Source organism: Convolutriloba macropyga, chromosome 11 (genome assembly GCF_964194025.1).
Source record: "Convolutriloba macropyga chromosome 11, txConMacr16.3, whole genome shotgun sequence".
Taxonomy (NCBI): domain Eukaryota; kingdom Metazoa; phylum Xenacoelomorpha; order Acoela; family Convolutidae; genus Convolutriloba; species Convolutriloba macropyga.
The window spans coordinates 25,604,035-25,629,924 of record NC_134478.1 but is presented as its reverse complement, the minus strand read 5'-3'; the positions used below and the strand labels follow the sequence as shown (position 1 = coordinate 25,629,924).

At 34.8% G+C, this 25,890-nt stretch overlaps 1 protein-coding gene across 5 annotated transcripts in view; it reads left to right on the top strand.

The window, feature by feature from the left end:
* LOC142349674 (uncharacterized) overlaps window positions 1-25,890 on the top strand; it is a 110,271-nt gene that overhangs the window by 3,101 nt on the left and 81,280 nt on the right. For all 5 annotated transcript variants that reach the window (XR_012760843.1, XR_012760842.1, XR_012760841.1 and 2 more), the window contains exons 3-4: window positions 1,773-2,895; window positions 17,242-17,479. Coding sequence is in view for 1 of the 5 variants with exons in the window: in XM_075401398.1 (XP_075257513.1) it covers window positions 1,773-2,895; window positions 17,242-17,479 (1,361 nt within the window). In the remaining 4 variants the exon portion in view is untranslated. The remainder of the gene's footprint in view (window positions 1-1,772; window positions 2,896-17,241; window positions 17,480-25,890) is intronic.

The window sequence follows — 25,890 nt, the reverse complement described above, 5'->3', positions numbered from 1 at the left end:
ATTGATTTAATTGTATGTGTCAGTTACTGTTGGGTTCAGTGACTTTTATACTAAGTGTTCTCAGAAAGTTTCAGCGAGTTTTATTGCGATTTTTAGTTATTATCGTTTGATATTATTAGGGGGAGGACTCATCGACATTTAGTGACAGGTTGCTAATGAGAAATACAGGAATATGGTTGGAAGTTTGAGTTCATATCAGTGGTTTTTTGATGTTTATTCTCTCTTTCCAAAAAATAAAAGTTGAATTTTAAGTCTTGCTTGTTTTTGTTGTTCTTGTGTTGTTTTATTGCTTAGTCTCATTACTAACGGCTCTCATTTGCCTTTTAAAGCGGAGTAAATAGTTTCATTCTTCTCTTATTCTGCTAAAAAGTGTTTTTAGACAGCAGTTGCTCAGCAGAGCAATTCAAAATACCAGAGTCAGTATCAAAAACGAAATCTGAATTAGAAACGGGATAAACCCGTAAAGCCCGATTTTAGATGCCCGTTACTCGAAATTTGTTCTTAGTTACCATCTCTAATGCTTATTGGTATTGATACTAGCGCATGTGTGGTCTCCTTGCGAAACAGGAGGATGTTCAGCTCCAAAATCACATTAAAATAGTTCGCACTTTAAAGTTGTTTGTACAAAAACCTTTTTTGACTAGTTTCCAATCTTTGTTATGGGAATCAACGGCGGCTATTTTCGGGCAATCTGTCGGTTATGTTATTGCGATGCAGTTGAGTTCACCGAATCAGCCCTTTCGGGCTGTGTTGAGAGAATTGTGTTATAAGAACTGAAGTATCAAAAATGTTACGTCTCACACCCTAATGCTTTTAAATGTAGGGTCAATGGGAAAACACTACATTGATTTGGCAGCTCTGGTATTTGGTCTTGAGATTCTCACCTAAATTCATTATTCAATAGAAACGTGGCTAACTGAAAAGATGACGGAAAATTTTCTTAGTTTTGAAGAATAGAACAGGTTGATAGAGTGCTGATTCAGACTTCAAAAATATTGTAATGTTTCTACAAAAAGAATTGGAATAAGAACAGCTCTCCGAACAGCTTTGAGTTTTTCAAAAATAGAATGCCGTTGTTATATAACGGGGGAACGAACCAGCGTATTTTTGGAAAACTTTTAGACAATTTCTTAGAGTAAGTAATTTGTCTGTAAGTAGCGCTGTCATTGTAACGGTTTTCATGTTTATGTGTCCAGTCAACACAAGCTGATAAATGACTACAGAAGTTGATTGCTTGTATGGTTTCGGTTTTTTTGAACTTGAACCAACAAGAGGAACTGAAAAAGCAAAAAATGTATATTTGGTGCCAAAGTTTGAATAATGTAAAAACAGATGTCCTCAAGACCAATCTTTTTTCAGCTTTGTACCTTGTTTTGTTCGGTTGTGCATTTGAAAACAGAATAAATATCTGAAGTTCCTAATAATAATAAGAGTTACGGCTAATAATAAAGAGTGAAAACTAAAATTTGCTTTACGCCGGCTGATTGGTTGCAAAATCTCCGAATCTTGTTTACTGTAACTTTTCTTGGGATTTTCAACAACAAACTTCAATTTCTGGTATCAAGGATCGTACAACTAACTTTAATAGTGAAAACATCATATCTGGTGGTAAATCCACGTCATACGGTATTTACAGATTATAACATTGGCTTGTCAGGGGAGGAATCTGTGGACGAAACCATTTTACATAATAATGGTTTACTATTACAATAATAATGGGTTCTCGTGAAAATTGTGTTGAGACTTCCCATTTAATCGTGGTCATGTTTTAGCCAGTAGTGCCTGTACGAGTTTTAACCAATTCAAAAACGAAGTCGCCTATCTCGTCTTCCCAAATTTCTACAAATGACGAAAGGCATCGTGCACTCACTAATCAGTTGTGCCTTCTTGAGGAACCTAATCCTGAACCAGAATTGGAACCAATCTGTGACACAAACAACAATGAATCATTTCTCCATGTTGACGAGATCAAAGTGAACATCTCAAATTCTTCAAAATTCGATATTCATATTGTGAAGTCTGAGAAAGTCGGAATAGTTAGTAACAAAAAGCGAGTTAAACCTCCGAATAATAAGTCAAAAGGTAAAAAGGCTAAAATTTGTACTTCAAAAACATTGATAAAGCCAGCGTCACAAGCCGTGGAATATCCTGTTTCAGAGAAATTTCAAACCATTTTTGCTAAGGGGAACAATTGTACAGAAAATAGTGCAGTAGAAAGATTAGACCAAAAACTAGAAAATCAAACCGAAGATAAAAAATTTGATACAACTGATCAGCTAGGCAATATGGCGGGAAATGAGATGGAAGCAGAACAGGTTTTGAGGCCTAAAAGGTCATCAAAAAGTGCAGTATCATATGAAGAACAATTAATTGACTTCGTTCACGAGTCCTCGCCTAATGCTTCGCCTATTGTAGCCAAACCGAAAAAAATGTCGACTCAGGAATCGAAAAGAGCGCCCAAACTAGTCCTAACTCCAGAAAAGATTAATCTGAGTTTGAAATTAGAAGTTGCGGCGAAAGTTGACGACGCTACAATCAAGCCCCTAGTGAAACTCAAAAGAGAGTTTTCGGTATCAAGGCTGCAATCCGATTTCGAACGAGACATCACAAATTGTATTACATGCAAACACTGTAGCGAGAAAGTAGCTAGACGAGAAATGATAGTTCACTTAAGAAACAAACATTCAAATCTTTCATTTTTATGCCAAGCGTGTTTTCGAGCTTTTGAAACGATTGAGGAGCAGAAGGTTCACAAAGCAAGGTGCAAGAACAAAAGTGTGTTCAAGCGATTGCAGCAGTGTCGGTCTAGGTCCACGAGTGTGAGGAGGTCAGAGGTTGGAGTGCCCCTGACTTGCGACAAGTGTGAAGATGCTGAGTTCGATAATTCAAGCGCAGGTTGGCATCATAATTAATTGTTCTTTTGTTCTTAAACGAAGTTTGTAGTAATTATATTTGTTCTGTGTGTCTTTAATGCAATTTTGCGTTCTGATGACTTCCCGTCGTAGTTTTTTCGTCTGATTATGTACCTTTTGTCGTCAAAAATGAGAAACGGGTAAAGCAGCTTTTCTACAAGATTTTAAGGAGGCGCTTTGAGTATGTTTCATTAATTGCTTCCGAGCGAGAAGTTGTTGTAAAAGTATCTTTTTAATGCAAATTTCTCGCTTGACAGTTACGATTTTGTGTAAGAACATTTTTTGCTCTTAAGGGACTTTACTTTTCAGACTTCACTTCTTAAATTTCGCTTCGCCTATATTTATTGCTCTTTTCAAAGTTTTTCCAAAGTCAGGTAACAAAAGGCGATAGTAGCAAAGCAGGTATAGCTTAGTAATTGAGGTCGCAGACTGATAACCGAGTATCCGGGTGTTCAAATCCCTCTCTGGGTGGATTTTCGCTACACCCTTTCTAAATTAAAATTTCACGCCTGTCGTTTGAGAGCAATTCAAACGACATTACTCGGTTTGTTTTGTGTAAATGAAGTTGTAAAATGGTACAATTTAATTTGGAGGGGTGTTTGCTTACAACCTAGTGTCTACGGAGACAAATTACCGAATGTATTTAGGAGACGTCAAATCATGGTGTGAGTCGCAGTTTTTTTTTACTGTTTAGACGTTTGAGATCTAATCGCCGTAAGTCGGTTATATGTTGCTCAAATTGCAGATAATTGATAGTTTGTGTGATTTTTGCTTCCTTGAAATATTGATATTAGTTTGTTCAATTACTTTCGAGCCAAGTTTGAAATAATTTTTGTGTCGTATTTGTGCAATGCAAAACTTTTACTCATTGGAGCAATTTAAGTTCTCTTGTTGAGTGACTTTTTTATGCTCCATTTCTTGGGTATAGCATGATCTAACTTGCTCTGATTCTCAGTTTTAAGTAGTTGAATTCAGCTGACAGAAGTTAATTAAAAATTGCACTATTTTTTAGCAAATGTGCGGCAGTGCTTCCGTTTTGATCAACGCTCCCGTACGCTAGTTTTTTGGCCACCGCTCCCCCTGGATGCTTATGGCTAACTTATCAGATATCCCAACGTCCAAAAACAAACTCAATTGATTCTTCACAGTGAAAAGAATGTTTTTTCACCCAATCAGAACAGGTTCACAATGCTTAACGCAAACACAAATCCACTCAGAGTTGAACATACATACTTCAAGACGTTACAATTTGTGGCAGCTTTTTGATCATAATGAATTGATGAACTTTTTCTGTTTCCCATTTTGAAATATGGTAAGTTTTTTAAAGTTTTTTTGCTAAAAATCCCACAGCCAAAATCACTAGCCTTAGGAGAGCAGTTACGCAGAAAGTTCTGCCAAACATATGTATAAATTTGGGTGCCATTTTTGTAAGAAAGAATTCCTTTTTACATTGCAAAACTATGGGGTTCGGATGTGCGTTGAATTTAGTTTCATTAATAGACGCCCTCAGCTTCTCAGCCGGCTATTATAGCGCTCCTATTTTTTTTACTTGTCGAACTTTTTTTCGTTTTACCCATTTTGCCGCTTTTTCGACATTTTGCGTGAAAATTTTTTGACTTCTCTAGGCTAGTTCCACTCTGTCGTTCTGCTCAAAGTTTTTTAAACAGCAGGTACTTGAACTTTGTTCTCATAAGTTTTAGATACTATCTATAATGCTTATTGGTATTGATACTAGACCATGTAGCCTCTCACTGAGAGACAGGAGTATGTTCAATTACGAAATGACATCAAATTAAATCGCACTTAAATATATTTGATACAAAAATCAATTTTTGTTGATATTTTCTTCTCTTTCAATCCCAATAGAGTTATGGGAATCAACGGCTATTATTTTCCGGCAATCTGCTGGGTATGTTTTTAAATTGCCCTTTAAGGAATTTTGAAGCAATTATTGGAAAGTTGAGTATTTATGCAAAATTTTTGCTTGAGCGTTGTTGCATTTTTGTTCTAGAACATTATCTGACTTCTCAAGTGACTTTTTACGCTTGTGTTCTTCATTTTTGAGTGATCTCAATTGCTCTCATTCTGAAATAAAATTTGTTGCAATTGTCGCACAAAGAAAGCGATTGTAAGATTCGATATCACCAGGGGATGATAGCCGAGTGGTTAACGCTGCTGTTGATAATTCTGGTGGTCTGAGGTTTGATCCCCCTTCTAGTCAGATTGTTTTTGCACCCAGACAGAAAATTTTATCTTAGCTGCAGCCCCTGAATTAAAGTACCCCGCGCCTGTCGTTCGTGAGCAATTTATCCTACGTTAGTGGGTTTTTTTTATTCAATATACATTCTGTACAGTATTGTAGTTGATGAATAACCTCTAATAACTTTGTTTGGAGGACCTTGGGGACGTTATCCAGGCTAGCACATCCCGGCCACTTGTCATTTGAGAGCAATTAGTGCGACAGACGGCGTTTGTTTAGAGTTTAGAGGTTTTTTCCAACTTGATTTTGTTTCTGTACCTTACGTGGGATTTAACTCATTTTGCTGGGTATGTATACTCGCACTTGTCCATGATGCCAACATAGTAAAATCAACAGGAACGAAGGAAAATCTAATCCCTAAATAACGTAATTCGAAAGAAATTATAATACGGGTCCTTTTTTATAATCTCAAAATGTATCCAATTTTTTAACATATTGCTAAAAATATTATTAGTAAGACTATTTAGTCTGAGTGAGATCATTTAAAATTTAATAAAGAATATCTGCAAATTTTAAATTGTAATTTAAGACTAGTTAATTAGGCGATGCTTCAGCAGGCCTTGGGTTGATATGACACTATCACAACCAAAAGTACGATCAAACAAGGAGGCTCGGTAATGTGCGTTTGCACTTAATATTCCAATGTTCTGACCCCGCTCATCCACATTTTCACCTAATTGTCTACCATATGACGAAGAGATTCAAATTGTTCGAAAATAATTTGTGTTCAAATAAAACATCGCTTTAAATTGAAATCACTAAACGAAGTCACTAATGAGACATTAGAGGGCCGATGAGCCCATAAATTGACGAGACTGAGAGGCAAAACAAACGTCAAAATCAAATGAGAACAAATGTTAATTACGACCGACACTCAATGTCTAATTTTTTGAAAAAGAAGAACTTAATTACAAAGTCAAAAGTATCAGATAAAACCATACGATACCAACTGAAATCATTTTCAATCGGTTATTGTTTATAGTAAGTCACTGAGACCTTTCATTATCCAAAATATTTCATACAACTGTCAAAAGGAACGACAAATATAAGATCAAATTAAAATGGCAATTTATATTTGAGAGTACGGTGTCGAATCTTTTCAAAAACAATATATTAGAAATTCTAGATAGATTGACTTGTAACCCCTTAGGAAACCTGGCAATAATCAGACTAAGTCATAGGGCTAGAAAAGTACTTCGGCAAATTTAAACGAAGTGGGCTAAAAAGCATATTTGATGAAATAAAAGCAGAATTTGGAGTAAATTTAGCCAAAGTTTTGGCGAAAAAGTTAGATTTCACAATTCTCATTTGACCTTAAAGACCATGAACACTATCATTAACAATTTGAATATGTTTTTGCGAAATTGACGAATATTTAAGCAAAAATTCGGAAAATGTGATCCAATGCAATGGAAAGCAGTCGATGTCAACTGCTTGGAAAAAACGATATTCAATAAAAAAAATCTTTTTATTTTCGCTGGATTGGCTTTCTAACGATATTACTCGCAACTCTCTACGATGAATATATCGCTCGGCCAAAATTGACTGAGCATAAAAGCCAGTTGAGCATATAGTTCCTCCCCACTCAGGCGGGTCGGAACAACTATCCACTCGAGTATGATATCAAAAAACCAACTGCTATTTTGTAATCGGATTATTTAACAGAAAGATCAAATAGTATGAATTGCGTGTTATGGCATTGGGTAAATTGTCATTTCACCAAAAGAAATGTGCTATTTCTCATTTAGTGAAAGGTGGGCCACCTAGATTTCAAGTTCTGCTAATTGTAATATTCTGCTAATGGCCGAAGACTGTCTTTGCGAGAACTTAGTGAGAATGAAGCCAACCGCTTTTCAGTAGTTTGAACAATTCACCGGGAGTTAGTCGGTTTTGTTCTACAATAATTAAAAGCTTTGTGAAAGAGCAAAAATAAACAAAAACAAATAGACGTGTATACAAACTGTAAACGAGAAACAGATTCTGTGAGGCGGATTATCATTTGCTTAAACTTGATCCGAGCAGAGTGTCATTGTTTGCATTGCAAGAGCTGTCAGTTGATGGATTGTTCATCTGCAATAGAATTTTCTCTTTTAAGTCTCATCGAAAGAGCTGCTTGAAATAACAATGAACACTTAAATTAAATTAAGGCTGTTTATGTGACTTAACATGCATCTTTGAAGCTTTTTAGTAGCAGCGTCTATGAAGATTTCTTGAACGGTCTTCAATCATAACTTTTTAAAAGCATGAGTTGATTTTATAAAGAAACAAAAGAAATAGTAGATTAATTCACTCAGCGACCGATTCTTTTGATGGGACATGAAATGACGCACGTGAAATGAAAGCGTTTAGGGGTATGGGATATCAGGCGTAAATTCGATCAGGCGAAAGGAAGGAATTTTTGTATCCATCGGGCAAAAATCCTGAGCTAAAGTTTCGTGGAAATTAGGCAAATAGGTATTAGAGGAATTAGTACTCAAAATCCAATCGGCGCTATAAAGTTGTCAACTGTCTAAGAGTCGTCTTTACATGTACAAGAGATGTTAAAAGTACATGCAAATGTTTTATTCTCTTCTGCTCTACTCAGTGTCATCATGGCCAATGATTTTGACTTTAAAAATTAGCAGGGAAAGGAAAGTAAATGTTTGAAATTATTTAATGACAGATTTAGAGTAATTAGTTGAAAACAACTGGACGGAAAAAAGCAGAGAAAATTGGGGAGTTTGAACTGAACTACGTTGTAAAAATGCTCAAAACTTGTTTTTTTTTTAGTTTTGACCATTGACGAAGTTCTTTTTATTGTCTTGTTTGTCTGTCACTAATGTTTCAGTGACACAGTAATGAGGCGTAAAAAGAAGCTGTGCAATAGGTTTAATTGATATCAAATAGTTTTTAACTTTTCAGTCACCACTTATCAATGATTTTGTCCTGCCCAGATGTGTTGTTTTATTGTGTCACTATGTTATTGACAGTTCTCGTTGTTCGCTGATTAGGCATAAGTGACTTTAACCAATGGTTTAGGTTCATTGTTAAGGTTTTTCAAAACTTTTTGTTCCGACCCTCTTGAGGGGGGAGGAACTATATACTCAACTGGGTTTTTTTTTGTTCCGTGAATTTTCGCCGCTCGATATATTCATCGTAGAGAGTTGAGACTGGTATCATTAGAAAGCTCGTCCAGCGTAGAATATGGAATTAAAAAGATTTTTTTAATTTTCGTTTTCTACAGGGAGTTATCGAGGCTTAAACTTCTGAGAAAAGAGTGAATTCACGTTGTTTTTATTCACATTTTCCGGAATTTTTGCCTAAATTTTCGTCAATTTTGCTAAAATTTGTTATAATTTTTAAGAATAGTGTCGTTGATTTTATTTTTGAAGACGAACAAGCATTTTTGATTGTTTTGATTTAATTTTTTGGTCAAAAAATCTGGATAAACATTTCAAAATTTAGCCTTTTTCATCAACAACAGCACGAAATAAGCTACTTTAGTCCACTTTGATTAAATTTGCCTACAGTACACCCCCAAACAACACTCATACAATCTTTGTAGACTCAGAGGGGGGCTATTTCTACTTCAGAGTCCGAAGAGAGTGCCTTGTAGTTAAAACTTTGCCGTTTTTTGCTAACTTTACTCGTTGATTATCAAAAATGCAAAATTTATTTTGAGTTTCAACTCAGAAATTATCTATATCTACAACATTCGAAAAATCAATTGTTCTTAACGGACAATAAGTATTAACAGGGGTAGTTTTGGGCCATTCTTGGACTGTTACAATCCAAAAAAAATCGGGTTGTAATCAGTCGGTCTTTTTTTTTAAAAAGACTTTTTTTTTAATAATAAAGAACAGAACATATCAAATCAAAGCTCAGGAGTGATAGCTCCAACCAATTCGCTTGCTAAACAGCTCCAGGCTAATGCATTTAGTTTTTTAATTGAAAGTTTATGGTCGTTTCTTTTTTTAAAAATAATTGACTTTTCAATAAATAATGGCTTCATTAACTTTTCCTCTATTTTTCTTAATTTGTTCAACTTCCAGCTTAGTGTCAGCAAAAAAAGACTGCTTCTTCTTTCTACTGAGTTAACATTTATTCTTGGTTGCAGTTTTAAGCCTGAAATTATTGTTTTCTGGCTTTGATACTACAAGATTTTAGATTTTTGTTTGTTTTGATATTTTCCAGTTTTTCACGTTTTCTAATTTTGTCACATTATCACATTGTTGACAGTTCTCATGTCACCTTATTAGCATTCAAATTAAAGCACAATTGAACATATTAAAATCCTGAAAGATATAAATCATCGTTTTAATGGCCTCGACGCCTCTTTCTTGAAGAAATCAATTGAATTTTTTAATTTTGTCTTAACTGTCATTTATACTTTGTCGTTTCGGTCGTATGAAATTTCCTGTATAGTGATAGCTTTCATTGGCTTTTCATGAAAGAATAGAAAAACCGATATTCTGATATTAGCAGATAGCTGATGGCTTTTATGACTTTCAAACCCATCGTTTTCCAAAATTTAAAAAAAAACTTTTTTAACTTCGCAATTTTGTTCTTTTTATGTTTCTTTTTGTTACCTAATCTCGTTAGTTGATTACAGGTCAAATATGACATTATGGGTGTCAAGGGAATAAAAGGGATTGGAGTCCCAAAATCTTTTTTTTAAAGATTTTGTTATGACCTTACTGGCTTCGACACCGCTTTTTCACAAAAAAAAATTAAATTAATTTGATTTTTGTCATATTTGACGTTCTTTTTGTAGATGCAAGAAATATTCTGGATAATTACAGGTCTCGAGGGTTTCCTTTTCATGAAAAAACGACGATATTTAAATAGCTCTTTTTGTAATTAATGCCTTTCATGACATTGAATGTAATTTTGTTTCGAAAAAAAAAATTAAAAGTATTACATACTTTAGCACTTCGCTTTTTTGTCTACTTGTTACCTAGTCTTACTAATGAATGGCCACGTACTACATTATAGCTGTTTGAAGAAGACGCAATCAAATATATTTTGAGTGCCAAAATTTGGCTTGACGGTTTTGACAGCGTTTTCTGGCAAGTTTCAATTGAAATTTTGTTTGTTCTTTGTTGTTCTTTTTAGCCGCTCTAAAAAATGAATGAGGTCAGGTCCTAATGCCCTTCTATAGAAGCAGTGGTAATCGCAAATTTGTGGTAATATTAATTTATTCCTAATGGTATTTATTACTTTGAAGTTAATTGTTTCAAAAAAATAAGTTAATTTTTTTTACTTTTCTGTTTTTGTTCTTTTTTGTATAATTGTTACCAAACCTTTTTATGGACTGGTCGCATATGTTTTCTGGTGATTTATAAGTTATTTTTGTTTAGTTTCAGGTTTATCTGACGGTATGTTGACTTTGTTATTAAATTTAGTTTTTAAGAGGGACATAAATTTTTTGATGTAATTATGTTTGTTGTTGTTGTTTGATTTTGCTGTTCGTTTTGACTCGCTTTCTTAATATTGACATACTGCAGCAATCTAATGCATCAATTTTTACTCCACTGAGTTATTTGTTTTGGAGGTTATCTTATCGTTCATACAGAATTTTTTGAAAAAGACTTGGGCTTTTTTGGGATTCGCAAAAAATAATTTTTGGGTTTTTCTATCTGTTCCTCATTTCGTAGACAATTATGCCAAAATTGTGGATGGGCGGGGTCGGAACCTTATGTGCCATTGCACATTACCGAGCCGCCTTGTTGTTATTAGCTGGTTTTGTTTGTATGTTTTTTTTGCCTTATCACTCAGTCTCATTATTGGCTGGTGTTACCAAAAGCTGGCTAATCCTTAATTATCCGAATTGATTCCTTCAGTTTATTTCTGATGCTTTCTTTGATTTTGTCATTGATTTTTTCAAAAAAATATGAACGAATTTTGCCCCCATTCTGTTGTTCATTAAGTTTTCTATTAACAGAAGGCATAATGACAACTGTTATCGGTTGCTAACGAGGCACAGGATAGCTCTAATTAATAGCTGGAGTTCCTAGCACTGGTGTTGGTGTGCACATTTTCTTCCCTTTTTCACATAACGAAAATGCTAATGACTGTTGACTTCTAAAGTTGTCTTTTATCTTGTGATTAAAGATTTTAGTATGTAGTGTAGTTTTTTTCGCTTTGGCGCCACTAATTTTCAAAATGGATGATTTCTGCCAATTACTGTTTTGGCACTTTTTGATAGTCTGTTGTTAATTTCCAAAGATTGTTGCATTGGCTACTCATTCATAGCACGCTTAGTTTCAATATTTACTGTTTTGTTCTCATTGATTGTCTTAAATACTTTATTTATCGGAAGATCTATTTACTAAATTGTGTCTTAGATATTGTGGTTTGTTTTTTGCGCATAATATATTGTTGTTGACTGTCATAGTTTGATGTTTCTCGGCAAGTGTTGGTTGTCAGGTCATTATTTATTTCAAGTCTTTCGATTGTTATTCAGGGCTTGTCCTGTTATGTTTTTAAATTTGCGTTACCTTTTGATCACTCACTTAGGTCAAAATATTCACGCTTGACTTCTAACTTACCTCACTCACTCACTGTTTCAACGGAATGGAGTTTAGAACTCAACCAACATAATTCAAATCTTTTGTTTGTAATTCGGGGCTTGTCCTATTATGTTTTTAAGTTAAGTAAATTGAAAATTTAACCCAGGAGTTAAATACTACAAGTATAAAATGATAAAAATTTAGTACAATGCTATCAAAATTAGTGGTTCCGTTTTTTTAAAGGTAAAGGTAACTTTTGAAGTTTGTATCAAGTTCATTTTCTGCTTTTCTTTCACCATCGCCTAGTTTGTCTATAACGAGACATTCCCGTTATTGGCCATTTTTCTCGATGGAACTCCATTGTTCTTTAATTGTTGGTAATTTATTGAAAAATTGTTTGCAAAACTCGTTTTGGGCTGTTTTCAAACGCCTTTTAACCATTTTTCTGTGATATTTGAAAAAAGTATGCGCTTGATTTCAGTAATGAAATATTCCAAAATTTTGAAACAATCCTCTGGCGTATTAAAAGTTCAGGCAAAATGTCAGATTTTACTAAGAGATCTGTAGATCTCTCAAACTTTTTTCTCACATAGCAAACCTCAATTCCCCAATTGATATGTCCATTAATTTGCTGCATTGCAAAGAAATTCAATTTCTGAAAAAATAGAGCACTGAAAGTTAAATGAGAATGGACTAAGGATTGAATAGCATCAATCGTGCTTTCAGAGGGTAACTGATAACGTATAAGGTATATGGATCTAATCGCTGTGGCCATATTTGATAAGACTTTGTTGAGTTGTACATGAAAGTTTAATTTAGAATCAATCATTATACGCAACTATCTGCAGTGACTTTGTGGCTTAATTTCCTGTACCTGATAATCTATTGGATCAAATTTTTCATTTTCTTTCGAAACGCAAAGAAGTTCAGTTTTACCGGTATTCATGGTTAATTTGTTTTGCTTTAGATAATTATGTTTCTCCAGTTTTTCAGAAACACATTTTTCCAGTTCGGTGACATTATTTTTGCTAAAATGGAAACTTTGTGTCATCAGCAAATTGAACTATGTCGTAGTTTCCTTGTACTTTTTCTCGAAAATCATTAATGTAGAGAAGAAAAACTTGTGTCCCTAAAACTGTTCTCTGTGGAAAATCATGATTTGTTTCCAACCATTCAATGTAAACATAATTTATTTTAACACACTGCTGTCTTCTTTTCAGAAATGAAGCAATTAAATCAACTGCGCTTTCTGAAAGCCGTGTGCCTCAGTCTTTTTGAGAAAAAACATTGTGCGATGTTGAATTAAATGCTTATGCTAGAAAACAGCAACTGAAATTTTGAAGTCCTCAAAGTTTTCTTATGTTGCTTCGATCAAGTATAAAACAGTATCTGTAGAAGAATTATGTTTTTGAAATTCAAACTGTGTACCGTTCAATATTTTTCTTTTTGTATAAATTCGTTAACTTGAGTGAGAAGTATACGCTCAAAGGGTTTTGCAAACATTGGAGTAATTGAGATAGGCCTATATTTTTCATAAATTTTTCATCCCATTTTTTGTTTGGCTGCGGATAATTATCTGTTTCTCCAGTATTTCAGAAACACATTTTTCCAGTTCGGTGAAATTTTTTTGCTAAAATGGAAACTTTGTGTCATCAGCTAATTGAATTATGTCGAAATTTCCTTGTGATTTTTCTCGAAAATCATTAATGTAGAGAAGAACTAGTGGCCCTAAAACCGTTCCCTGTGGAAAACCATGATTTGTTTCCAACCATTCTATGTTACTTTAATTTATTTGAACACACTGCTGTCTGCTTTTAAGAAACGAAGCAATTAAGTCAACTGCGCTTTCTGAAAACCGTACGCTTCAGTGTTTTGAGAAAATTTTTGTGCGATATTGAATTAAATGCTTTTGCTAGAATAAAAACAGCAACTGAAATTTTTGAAGTTATCGAAGTTTTCTTATGTTGCTTCGATCAAGTATAATACAGTATCTGTAGAAGAATTATGTTTTTGAAATCCACACTGTGTACCGTTATTTTTTTTTCTTTTTTAATAAATTCGTTAACCTGAGAGAAGTATACGCTCAAAAACATTGGAGTAATTGAGATAGGCCTATATTTTTTTAAAAATTTTTCATCCCATTTTTTGTAGACCGGAATAATGAGAGCAAATTTAAAATTTTCTGGGACTATTTTTTGACTAATGCATGTGTTAAACGAACTGCAAATGGGTTCCGATTGCAAACTTTGCTGCCTTGATTGCCTATGCATTAAAAAGGACTGTAACTGGAGTCTTATTGTTGTCGAGTGAATCAATGGCTCCATAGGAGTTCCTTAAGTGTGACTGTTCTGAAACAAAAAATTTACCTAACATCTTTGCAAGAAATATTTGGAGCGCTCACATTTTGTCCTTTGTATAAGCTTAATTTTTTAAAACTTCTATTGAGACAATTTGCAATATGAAACTCATTTTCTACTTTTCTTTCACCGTCGACTAGTTTGTCTATAACAAGACACTCCCTTTCTTTGTCAATTTTCTTGATGAAACTCCATTGTTCTTTAATTGTTGGTAATTCATTGAAAAATTGTTTGCAAAACTCGTTTTGGGCTGTTTTCAAACGCCTTATAACCATTTTTTGCTATGTTTGAAACAGGTATGCGCTTGATTTCTGTAATGAAATATTCCAAATTTTTGAAACACTCATCTGGCTTATTTAAAGTTCTGTACGCAAAATGTCAATTTTTTTCCACATAGCAAACTTTAATTCCCCAATTGATTTGTCGATTAATTTGCTGCATTGCAAAGAAATTCAAGTTCTGAAAAAATGGAGCACTGAAAGTTAAATGAGAATGGACTAGAGATTGAGTAGAATCAATCGTGCTTTCTGAGGGTAACTGATGACGTATAAGGTATATGGATCTAATTGCTGTGGCCATATTTGATAGGACTTTGTTGAGTTGTAGATGAAAGTTTAATTTAGAATCAATCATTATACCTAATTAACTGCAGTGACTTTGTGGCTTAATTTTTCCTCCTGATATACTATTGGATCAAATTTTTCATTTTCTTTCGAAACGCAAAGAAGTTCAGTTTTACCGGTAATCATGGTTTCATGGTTAATTTGTTTGGCTGCGGATAATTATCTGTTTCTCCAGTATTTCAGAAACACATTTTTCCAGTTCGGTGACATTTTTTTTGCTAAAATGGAAACTTTGTGTCATCAGCTAATTGAATTATGTCGAAGTTTCTTTGTGATTTTTCTCGGAAATCATTAATGTAGAGAAGAAGAACTAGTGGCCCTAAAACCGTTCCCTGTGGAAAACCATGATTTGTTTCCAACCATTCTATGTTACTTTAATTTATTTGAACACACTGCTGTCTGCTTTTAAGAAACGAAGCAATTAAGTCAACTGCGCTTTCTGAAAACCGTATGCTTCAGTGTTTTGAGAAAATTTTTGTGCGATATTGAATTAAATGCTTTTGCTAGAATAAAAACAGCAACTGAAATTTTTGAAGTTATCGAAGTTTTCTTATGTTCCTTCGATCAAGTATAATACAGTATCTGTAGAAGAATTATGTTTTTGAAATCCACACTGTGTACCGTTAATTTTTTTTCTTTTTTAATAAATTCGTTAACCTGAGTGAGAAGTATACGCTCAAAAACATTGGAGTAATTGAGATAGGCCTATATTTTTAAAAGAAATTTTCATCCCATTTTTTGTAGACCGGAATAATGAGAGCAAATTTAAAATTTTCTGGGACTATTTTTTGACTAATGCATGTGTTACACGAACTGCAAATGGGTTCCGATTGCAAACTTTGCTGCCTTGATTGCCCATGCATTAAAAAGGACTGTAACTGGAGACCTATTGTTGAGTGAATCAATGGCACCATAAGAGTTCCTTAAGTGTAAATGTTCTGAAGCAAAAATTTTACCTAACATCTATGCAAGAAGTATTTGGAGCGCTCACATTTTGTCCTTTGTATAAGCCTAATTTTTTGAAACTTCTATTGAGACAATATGCAATATCAAATTCATTTTCTATTTGTGTTTCACCATCGACTAGTTTTTCTATAACGAGAAACTCCCTTTCTGTGCCAATTTTTTTCTTGGTGAAACTCCATTGTTCTTTAATTGTTGGTAATTCATTGAGAAATTGTTTGCAAAACTCGTCTTTGGCTGTTTTCAAACGCCTTTTAACCAATTTTCTGTTGGTTTTTCTGTGTTTGATAAATTAAGTCCAGAATTACTCGCAAATTCATCCAATAAAGTGGACTCTTTTGCAATAATTGAGATTTTAGTCGTCATAAAGCAAAACTTCGTTAACGATTCAGTACGCCGAGAAAGTTTCTGATGTTAATCAATGAAATAGTTTCCCAAGTTTTTATTTGGGACTATACGAAGCATTAATTAGGATTAACCGATAGCCCAGATATTTCTACCCATAAGGACTCAAAAACGCCTTCATTGAGTACGTTTAGATCATTTCGCTGTTTTGAAGATATGTCCCTAGGAACCCAGATGGCAACACCCCCACCCTTATTTACTCCTGTCTTTGATGACCTTGATTTTGATTAAAATTTGTGTTTCGGACTCAAAAGTTCTCTGGATAAAAATCTGTTTCGTTCAATCAAGTTTCATTAGGATCACTATTGTGTTTTGAGTTGAATTTGTCAAAAATTCAGTGAAAAAACCATATTTGTTTTTTAAACTGCGTGCATTGAATAGGCAAATGTTTAGATTTTCGCAATCCTTTGTAACTATGTCTATCAGCTTGTCCGATTCACGAATGTGAGAAAAGGGTACCGGATTTAGATGAATATCACCACTTAGGAGCAAGCGCATGATGTGTAAAAAAAACAATTTTGCAAACATTCAAAAAACGAAAAAAGCTGAACCTAATTTTCACGTTATAATGATCATGATTTTGGTTTTTTCTATTCGCTTTCTTTTGATCACTTCAGTCACGATTTTCACGCTTGACTTCTAACGTACCTCACTCGCTCACTCATTGCTTCAACGGCATGGAGTTTAGAATTCAATAACAAGTTCACGCTACAAGTAAATACGGTCAAGATGAAGAAAACGGGAAAAATTGAGAGCCTAGTCATTGGTGTAGTGTATTGGGTTATCAAAGGTCATTAGAGCAATTCTTTTTAGCCTTAATAGAGAATTAATATCTTTCAGTTTAGAAGGTGTTCTCTATAATTGTCTTTACTAAAACTCCACACCAAGTGAGGACACAAAAGGCTATCAATGTGTCTGGTTTTCTGTTTGAATCCCAATGGACGTAAAAATTTTTGGTGGCTATCATAGGATACTTGAAATCTGTCCTAGGCGTACTTAAAATTTTCAGAGGTTCTTCAGATTTTGATGGTTGATTTATGTTATAGCCTATTATACTTTTCGATTAGTCATCTTTGGTTCTCGATGATTTAAATTTAATTTCACCGCAAGAAAAGCCAACTTGGGCTATCGGAAAACTATATTTATTATAATTTTGTATATATATATATATATATATATATATATATATGAATATATATGTATATTATGTGATCGATTTGTGTGTTACAGGTCGGTGTGCCCTAATCAGACATATCAAGTTGATCCATAATGCCAAATTTGTGTGCAGATTCTGCTTCTACAGTACTTTGAATGTGCAGTTGGGCCATTTACACAATTGTAAAGGACCCAGTAGTTTCCTTGGAACAGAAGATGAAACGACCAAGGAAGGTGCTATCTCGAAGGGGAGTTCAGATTCCTCAGTTCAATTAGAATTTGGTGCTAGAGAAATGCCTGATTGTCGGGAACGGTTAGTGTGAAGTTGTCCGCTGAGGCCCATAAGAAGTGTGTTGAACATTGCATAATTTTGATGCGCAAGGAAAATGTTTGAAGTCAATTTGTTTCTTAAAATACACACAACGTCAAAGCAATACTATTATTAATTGCTCTCGAACGAAGTTCGTAGCAATTATTGTAAACGTGTTGGTCTTTTTTATGCATATTTTTTTGCTTGACTGCTTTTGCGCTTTTCTTCTAGAACGTTCTTTGACTTCGCAAGTGACTTTTTCACGCTTTCCTTCTTCATTTTTGAGTGATCTCTATTGTTCTCACTCTGGAGTAAAGCTTGTTGCTAATATAAAGTCGATTGCAGCACAGCAAAAAAAGGGACTGATAGTCGAGTGGGGAGTGCTCCTTTTGTGGGATCGGGAGGCCAGTGGTTCGGATCCCGGGGGGCGTGGTCAACTATTTTCTGGCACCCATAAAGAAAAAATTATCTAGGCTACAGCCCCTGAATTAAATTGAGCCCCTGAAATTACACAACTGCGTGTAATTGCAATCGCTTGAATCCGTGAACCGGCAGTAATAGCTTTTAATGACTTGGAAACCATTTATTGCCATAAAATGTCAGTGATTTTTTCAAGTTTGAGCGTATTTTTTTTGCTTCTGTTGCCTTATCAGTTACTCCCGTTAAGGGCAGGTCTCAACGGTTGTCATGAGTCCATAAATAACCTAATGGATGGGATTTCTATCTAGTGGCCCTAAACTTCGACACCATTTGTTTGCCCTTTGCGAATGCTCTTTGTCTGTTTTTTGTACATTTTTTAATCCGACCCCTCTTGAGGGGGAAGGAACTATATACTCAAATGGGTTTTTTTGTTCAGTCAATTTTGGCCGGTCGATATATTCATCGTAAAGAGTTGAGACTGGTATCATTAGAAAGCTTGTCCAGCGTAGAATATGGAATTAAAAAGATTTTAATTTTAGTTTTTTACAGGGAGTTATCGAGGTTTAAATTTTGAGAAAATGGAGTGAATTCTGGTCAGATTTTATTCACATTTTCCGGAATTTTTGACTAAAACTTTGCCAATTTTAATAAAATTTGTTAATTTTTTTAGAAAGTGTTGTTGACTTTTGTTCGTAAAGACCAAAATTTTTTTGTAGGCTATTTTTATTAATTTTTTGTGAGAAATTCTGGCTAAATTTTTCAAAGTTAAGACTTTTTCATCAAAAACAGCACGAAATAAGTTTCTTTAGTCGAGTTTGATTAAATTTACAGGAAGTACAGACTCAAACACCAATAACACAATCTTTTTAGACTCAAAACGGGGATTTTTCTACTTCAAATTGTGTTGTGAGTGCTCTGTAATTAAAACTTTGCGCTTTTTTTGCTAAATTTATTCGTTGATTATCAAAAACCCAGCATCTATTTTTGAGTTTTTAACTAACAAAATATCAATATCTAGAACATTCGAATAATTAAGTGTTCGTTATGGACAAACAGCATTAGCAGGGCTAGTTTTGGATCAAACTTGGACTGGTATGAGCCAAAAAAAACGGATTGTAATGAGTCGGTCTGTTTTATTAAAAAATTCGATCGTTTGTACATTAATTAAATAAAGGAACATTTCAAACCAAAGCTCACTAAAATGATAGGTCCAGTTGGATTCCTAAATAGCTCCACATTGTTCTATCTAGTTGATTATTTGAAAGCTTATGGTCGTTTTGACTTTTAAAAGTATTTGATTTTTAAATAAATAATGACTTATTGGACTTTGCCTCTACTTTTTTCTTAATTTGGTCAACTTGTAGCTTATTGTCAGCAATGAAAGAATGCTTCTTGAATTTTTTGAGTTTTGTCTTTAACTGTCCTTTATAATTTGTCTTTTTAATCGTATGCAAATTCCAGTACAATAAACCGGTTTGTTGGCTTTTCAGGAAGAATACATGATCCGATATTCTGATATTAGTAGATAGCTGATACAATTGTTTTATTATTTAAAAAAAAAACACTTTGTAACTTTGCAATTTTGCTCCTTTTATTGTTTGTTTGTTATCTAGTCTCGTTAATTACAAGCTATATATGACAATATTGTTGTCAAAGGATGGTTTCAAAAGGGATTGGTGTCACAAAATCTAATGTTTTAAAAGAATTTGTTGACTTTACTGGCTTCGACACGGAAAAGGTAAATTAATTTTTAATTTGTCATTTTTGACGTTCCTTTTGTAGACGTAAGACATTTTCTGGATAATTTCAATTCTCAAGGGTTTGCTTCGGAAGAATAAACAAACCTATTTAATTATTTCATTCTGTAATCAATGGCGTTCATGTCTTTGAAAATATTTTCTTCGAAAAAAATTGAAGTGTTACTTAATTTTACATTTGTTTCCATCTACTTGTTACCTAGCTTCATTAATGAGAGTTTACATAATGTATTATTGGTATTCGCAGAAAGCGCAATTGAACATATTTTGATGGCCATAGTATGGCTTTACGGTATCGAAAGCGTTTTCTGCCAAATTTTAATTGTTTTTTTGTTTGTTGTCTATTTGTTGCTCTTTTTGTAACCGCATAAAAAATTGAATACCGGCAGTTCTTAATTCATTATATTGAAGCATTGGTAATCGTACACCTATGGGATATTCTAATTGTTTTCTAATGGTTTTCAAAACTTTACAGTTAAATGTTTTAAAAAAAAGTAAGCGAATTTTACAACTTTACTGGTTTTGTTCTTTATAGTGTATTGTTACCAAGCTCTTTTATTGAGTAGTCCCATATCTTTTCTGGTGAATTAAAATTTATTTTGTTTAATATCAGTTTTATCTGACGCTATTTTGACTTTGTTATTATTTTTTGTTTTTTAAAACGGGCATGAAGTTTTTGATGTAATTAATTTTTGTTGTTGTTGTTTGATTTTGCTGGTCGTCTTGACTCGCTTTCTGAATATTTGCACATCTCATCAATCTAATTTACCATTATTCACTCCACCACTGAGTTTTTTTCTTTGGAGGCAATCTTTTGTTCATACACCAATTTTAAAAAAGTACCTGAATTTTTGGGTTATTCCAGGTTCCTCATTTGGTAGACAATCATGCCAAAATTGTGGATGAGCGGGGTCGGAACCTTATGGGCAATTGCACATTAGCGATTCGCCTTGTTGTCTTATAAATTAATTCCATAAATGACACGTGTCACCGATTAGAACCTAAGAATGGTTCTACTATAGAGAAATGGAACTGATTATCCGCTTGAATTCATACCAGTGGTCTTCGTGACTTTGACACTATTTAAATTTAAAACAAAACTATTGGGTTTTTCTTGAGATTTGACCGTTTTTATTGCTTATCCTTTTGCTAAATCACTATAATAACACGTCGTCCTATTGGCCTTAAATTGCTGCGTAATTTCACTTTTTGTAGCTGCCTTCGAGATTTTCGATTATTTTTGATGGCATAGATAGCAATTGTTTTTGAAATGTTTAAACAATTTTCTGAACTGTTATTGATAGCCGCCCTCATCTTCTCAGCCGGCTATTATAGCGCTCCTATTTTTTACAATTCAAAGAATTTGAATTGTATTGGGGCGCTGTGCTTTTACGACTCGAAGAGGAGTATTGGAGAAGTCCTTTTTTTAATCAATTTTTTTGGAGTGATTTTTGAAGCGGTAAAATGAAACGCGTGAAAAAAATTTTGGCGCTGAACGAAAGTGAAGAGTGGAGCAAAAAGAGTGGTTTTTGTTCATACCGCTGTTTTTGAGAGAGTTAGAAATTGTTGTGTGAAAAAATTTTCTCTAAGCGAGCGAAATTTTTTTGTTCACGTGCGGCATTTTAAAGCAGTTTTTTTCTTTTATTTTGGTTAAGAGGTTTGGTTATGATTTTGTTTTAATTTTAGGCTGGTTTCGGTGTAGTGGTTTGAAGGTTTCTGGAAATTAATATGAATTTTATGATAAGTCGGAGGTCCATTCTAGGCCTAGTTTTGTGTTTGAATTAAATTTTCATTTCTCGCTAGTGGTTTTTTGTGTTCACATGCTGCATTTTGACATTGATTTTCTGTTTTCTTCTCATTTTTTATCTGATTTTTTAAAAAATTATGTTCTCAATTAATTCATAGTCCATTCTAGGTCTAGTTTTTTCTGGTTAGTCAATGAAAATTCTTTGAATTGTACGTCAGGACTTGTCCTGCTATGTTTTTTTTACTTCGTCGAACTTTTTTTTCGCTTTACCCATTTTGCCGCTTTTTCGACATTTTGCGTGAAATCTTTTGACTTCTCTAGTCTAGTTTCACTCTGCTGTCATTCTGCTGAAAGTCATGTTAAACAACAGCTGCTCAGCAAATCAAGTCAAAATGAAGAGAGTCAGTATAAAAAAATCAAAGTCAGAAATAGAAATAAACCCATAAAGCCCATTTTTAGATGCCTGGTACTTGAACTTTGTTCTCATAAGTTTTAGTTACTATCTATAATGCTTATTGGTATTGATGTTAGACCCTGTAGCCTCTCACTGAGAGACAGGAGTATGTTCAATTACGAAATGACATCAAAATAAATCTTACTTAAAAATGTTTTTATACAAAAATCAGTTTTTGTTGATATTTTATTTTCTTTCAATCCCAATAGAGTTATGGATATCAACGGCGGCTATTTTCCGGCAATCTTCCGGGTATGTTTTGGTTTTTTGTCCTTTTTCCAACAAATGTGATTTAAGTTATATACGCTAGCGGTCTTCCCTACGCATAAAGTTCAAAGGACATGCACTGTTACCTCGGGGTAATTAGATGACTAGATGATCCAATGAAAAATTGATAACTCATATCCAAGTGTCAAAACGGAAGGCTATCGCAAAATTTAATGTGCTGCTTTCATTTTTGCTCCACTACAATTTTTTTTTTAAAGCTAAATTCTAAAATTTAAGGTGTGCTTGGTTGTGGAAATCATGGTTTAAATCATTTCTAAGTTCAGTCAATTCTCAGAAAGTTTTCTTGCGATCAACCTTGTGCCCACAAATCACCATGGCGCCCACGCAATTGAGTATTTGCCTTTTATTTGTTCCCACAAACCCTCACAATCGGGTCTTCAAAATTTCTTCAAAATCAACCCACACAATCGGGTTGAACAGAAGAAATGAGCATTGTCCCCGCTCATTGGGTGACAAACAAGTTCGCGCACAGCAATAACTGGGCAACTAAAATTGGGTGAGTCAATACTGTAAATTAACTATTGTGGGGCTGAAGGTGTTGTCGCAGGAATGAGTCTCATAACAGGGGATCTCTGGCGATCAGCATTGTGGCTGAACCTCTCATTAAAGTCACTGAGACTCCTTGAGATAACCGATTGTAGGCAACTGATAAACCAGCTGGTTGAAAGTTTCGGTTATCGGCAAGCAAGGCTATACGTTTCAAAGTTTTCCGGACCAAATCTGAGAAGCCCCCGAAAGATTCAAACGCGAGTGGTACAAACTGGATACCTATTTCGGCACATTTTTGGGCATATTGTTCATATTTCCTATCTTCAGCATTTGTCAGAGCAAAACCACACCTCCTCGCCGCATCTGAAATTAGACTGGGCTGCAGTGGGGAAGTTATGGTTACGTCTAACGCAGATGGTTGTCCCGCTGACCAGCTTGGCAAGTATATGTCTCCTGGCCTTGAGTTATTATCTGGAATCAAATTTTTCTGTTCGCAGACGGGTGATAAGTTTGCGGTCGAGCAAGCAGCAAATATTTATCCCTCACTCTATCGTGCCGCGATATCATATCCCCCCGACCATGACAGCTTAAAGCGTGATCACCCAGCTTGTCCAGTCTGCCGTTTTGACAGTAAGGGCACTTTCGTTCCTCAATGTATAACGGAACACCAATCCGATACTTCAATGCGGCTCTGAATTCATTTGGCTGAAGGTGAAGGCCCAGACCAGGGATTGGAGGTGCGGAAAGCCAGGCACCAGATTGAGGCAAGGTTAGTGAAAGCAAACGAGCTTTCTCCCGATTTGAAGTCTGATTACCAAGAAGGTCAGAAAAAGCAGCATCGTCAAGTGCCTCCTGAATCTTGTGTTGCGTATATTGGCTAATTTCTAGATTCTTCAGTTCTTCCACTGTTTCTTTGAAAATTTGATTGTCTGTAATTTTCTCACCGGTTATTTGTTCCACTAAAGCGTCTGCCTGCGATACTGACCCAACAAACGCCGCTTTCAATTGGTCAATTGCTTGTCTAATCCCAATGCCAGTTTTGCTTATTGGTAGACAAGCCTGCTTCCAAGCGTTGTCACTTATAAGGGTGCCTAACATATTCTCAAATGTTGTTCTCTGAAGCTTGTCAAAATCCTGCAAAATAACAGAGGATTCGTCAGATGGAGTGTTACATCGCAGGGAATATACCATCTTTGGGGCACCAAGACAGCTTCGAAGAATTCCAAGCGCACAATGTGGGTCGTCTAGGTACGCCAAGTTGTCGAGCAGTTTTTCTATTTTGATGACTCTTTTTCTCAAAGATGCAGCAACAAAACTGGGATTGCCGATGGCAGCGCCCAAGATCTCAAGTCCTTCTTTGCTATTTCTTTTTACTCTGTTATCTATAGCGTTCAGATCAACGGGTGACCAAAGCTCACATTTTTCTATTCTGAGCTCTAAGCCGCATCCTTCACCCAAATTTGTCAACAAATTCAATGCTGTGCAAAGTTGTTGGTGGGTACCAGCAAGGATGCCATCATCCAAATACCAATTATGCTGTACTAAATTTGGTAACTTTGTTTCAATTTCTTTAATGATTGGCCACAGAGCTAGTGAAAACAAAAGCGGCCCCAAAGGAAATCCCTTGTTGCACTCCCGATTGGCTACTTAAGTATGTGTTGTTAAAATGCAAATGACTGTGTTGTGAGTAGCAAAAAGTCGCAAAAGGGGCAACACTAGGTAAGAATTTTGCGACTGCTTCCAAAACCGTGCTTCTTTTTACCGAATTGAAGGCATTTTTGAAATCAATCTGCAATATTCCGGAATTTTTGGACCTTTGCAGTTTTTCAAAGGAAACTCTTGTTGCATGTACTATGCCCTCAGCACCACCCTTGACTGCTACCCCCAATTGTTTTGTGTTAAAAAGATCAGCAGCATCTGAATTCGCTTCACGAGCTATGCATTTAGCAATAAGACGTCGAATGACTTCCCCAACAGCGATAGGACGGACACCACCTTTCAATTTTTTCAATGCAGTTATTGTTGCACTGCATAGTATAGGAGCAACAAATTCGGGAAGCTGACCCCTGCTAGCTAAGTTGACAAATTTTGTTAAACTAGTGATTCATATCTAATTTTAGTTTTTCCAAGTTGATGTTCGATAACAGATATCTGGTACAGTTTATCCTTTTTGTCGGGGTAGAAAAGTGTTGTTTTGGGGGGCACTTGAAAGCGGGAAGTGTTGTCATCAATTATTAAATTATTCATTTGCTGAGTCAGTCCCGAAGATAAATTGCATTGTTTTGCCCCCTGACTAAGCTCTGTAGTATTGTTAGTCTCAGCTAACGAAACCTTCTTGCTTTCTCTAGTTTTCATAACTGTTAACATTGAATGCGCAATTGCCTATCAAGTTTTTTTTTATCCAACCAGATAAAAAAAAAGAAGGGCGGGGGTCGTTTTGGTTAGATCTCACCGGTTTGAGGTCCACAAAAGCTGCTGAAGAACCACTACATAACTGATTTGCTCACGTGCACATTGCTTCTGATATGATAACAGCCAAAAAAAAGTTGGTGGGGGATCAATCTAGGGTGCTCAAGATTCGGTGTAAAATTTGTTTCTATTTTCGTCTTGCTTGTTGAAATCAAGAGAGCAACTTGAACGCACGTGGATTTTTATTGGCAATTGAGTTTTTTCTATACATAGAAAACAACTTAAGTTATGAATTCGTTTCTTTTTACTATGAAACTTGGATGAAGCTTATCAACTTTACTTTGAGGCTGCTGGTAAGATAATGCGTGGCATTTGAGCTTCATTGGTATACAAAACCTGTAGCGTGGGGAACCAATAGTGTAAAAGATGTGTTCGAACTTTGATTGCAAGGAGTAATATTGCGTCAAAATTGAGTTTTTGCTGAATTTTGGTTTGCTAATTTAGTTGTTATGTTTTATATTTTCTTGGACTGTGCCAGCTATGATTTTTTACTTCGTTCTACAAATATTCAATTCGCTATTTTCAATTTGCTTCATCCAATTTTTCCGCTCCAACATTTTGCATGACATCTTTTTAACGCTATCGACTATTTTCGTTCTTCTTTCTGCTTGAAGTTCTTTTCATCTGCAGTTGCAGTCGATGTTGAACGAATTGAAGAACAGAGAAAACAGAGTGATTTTTTGTTCACTCCGTTTGTTTTTGAGAGAGAGTGGGAAAAATAAATGTTTATTTTCTCTAAATGAGCAAAATTTACTGACCTCGTACGGCTCTTTGGAAGCAGTTGTTTTTA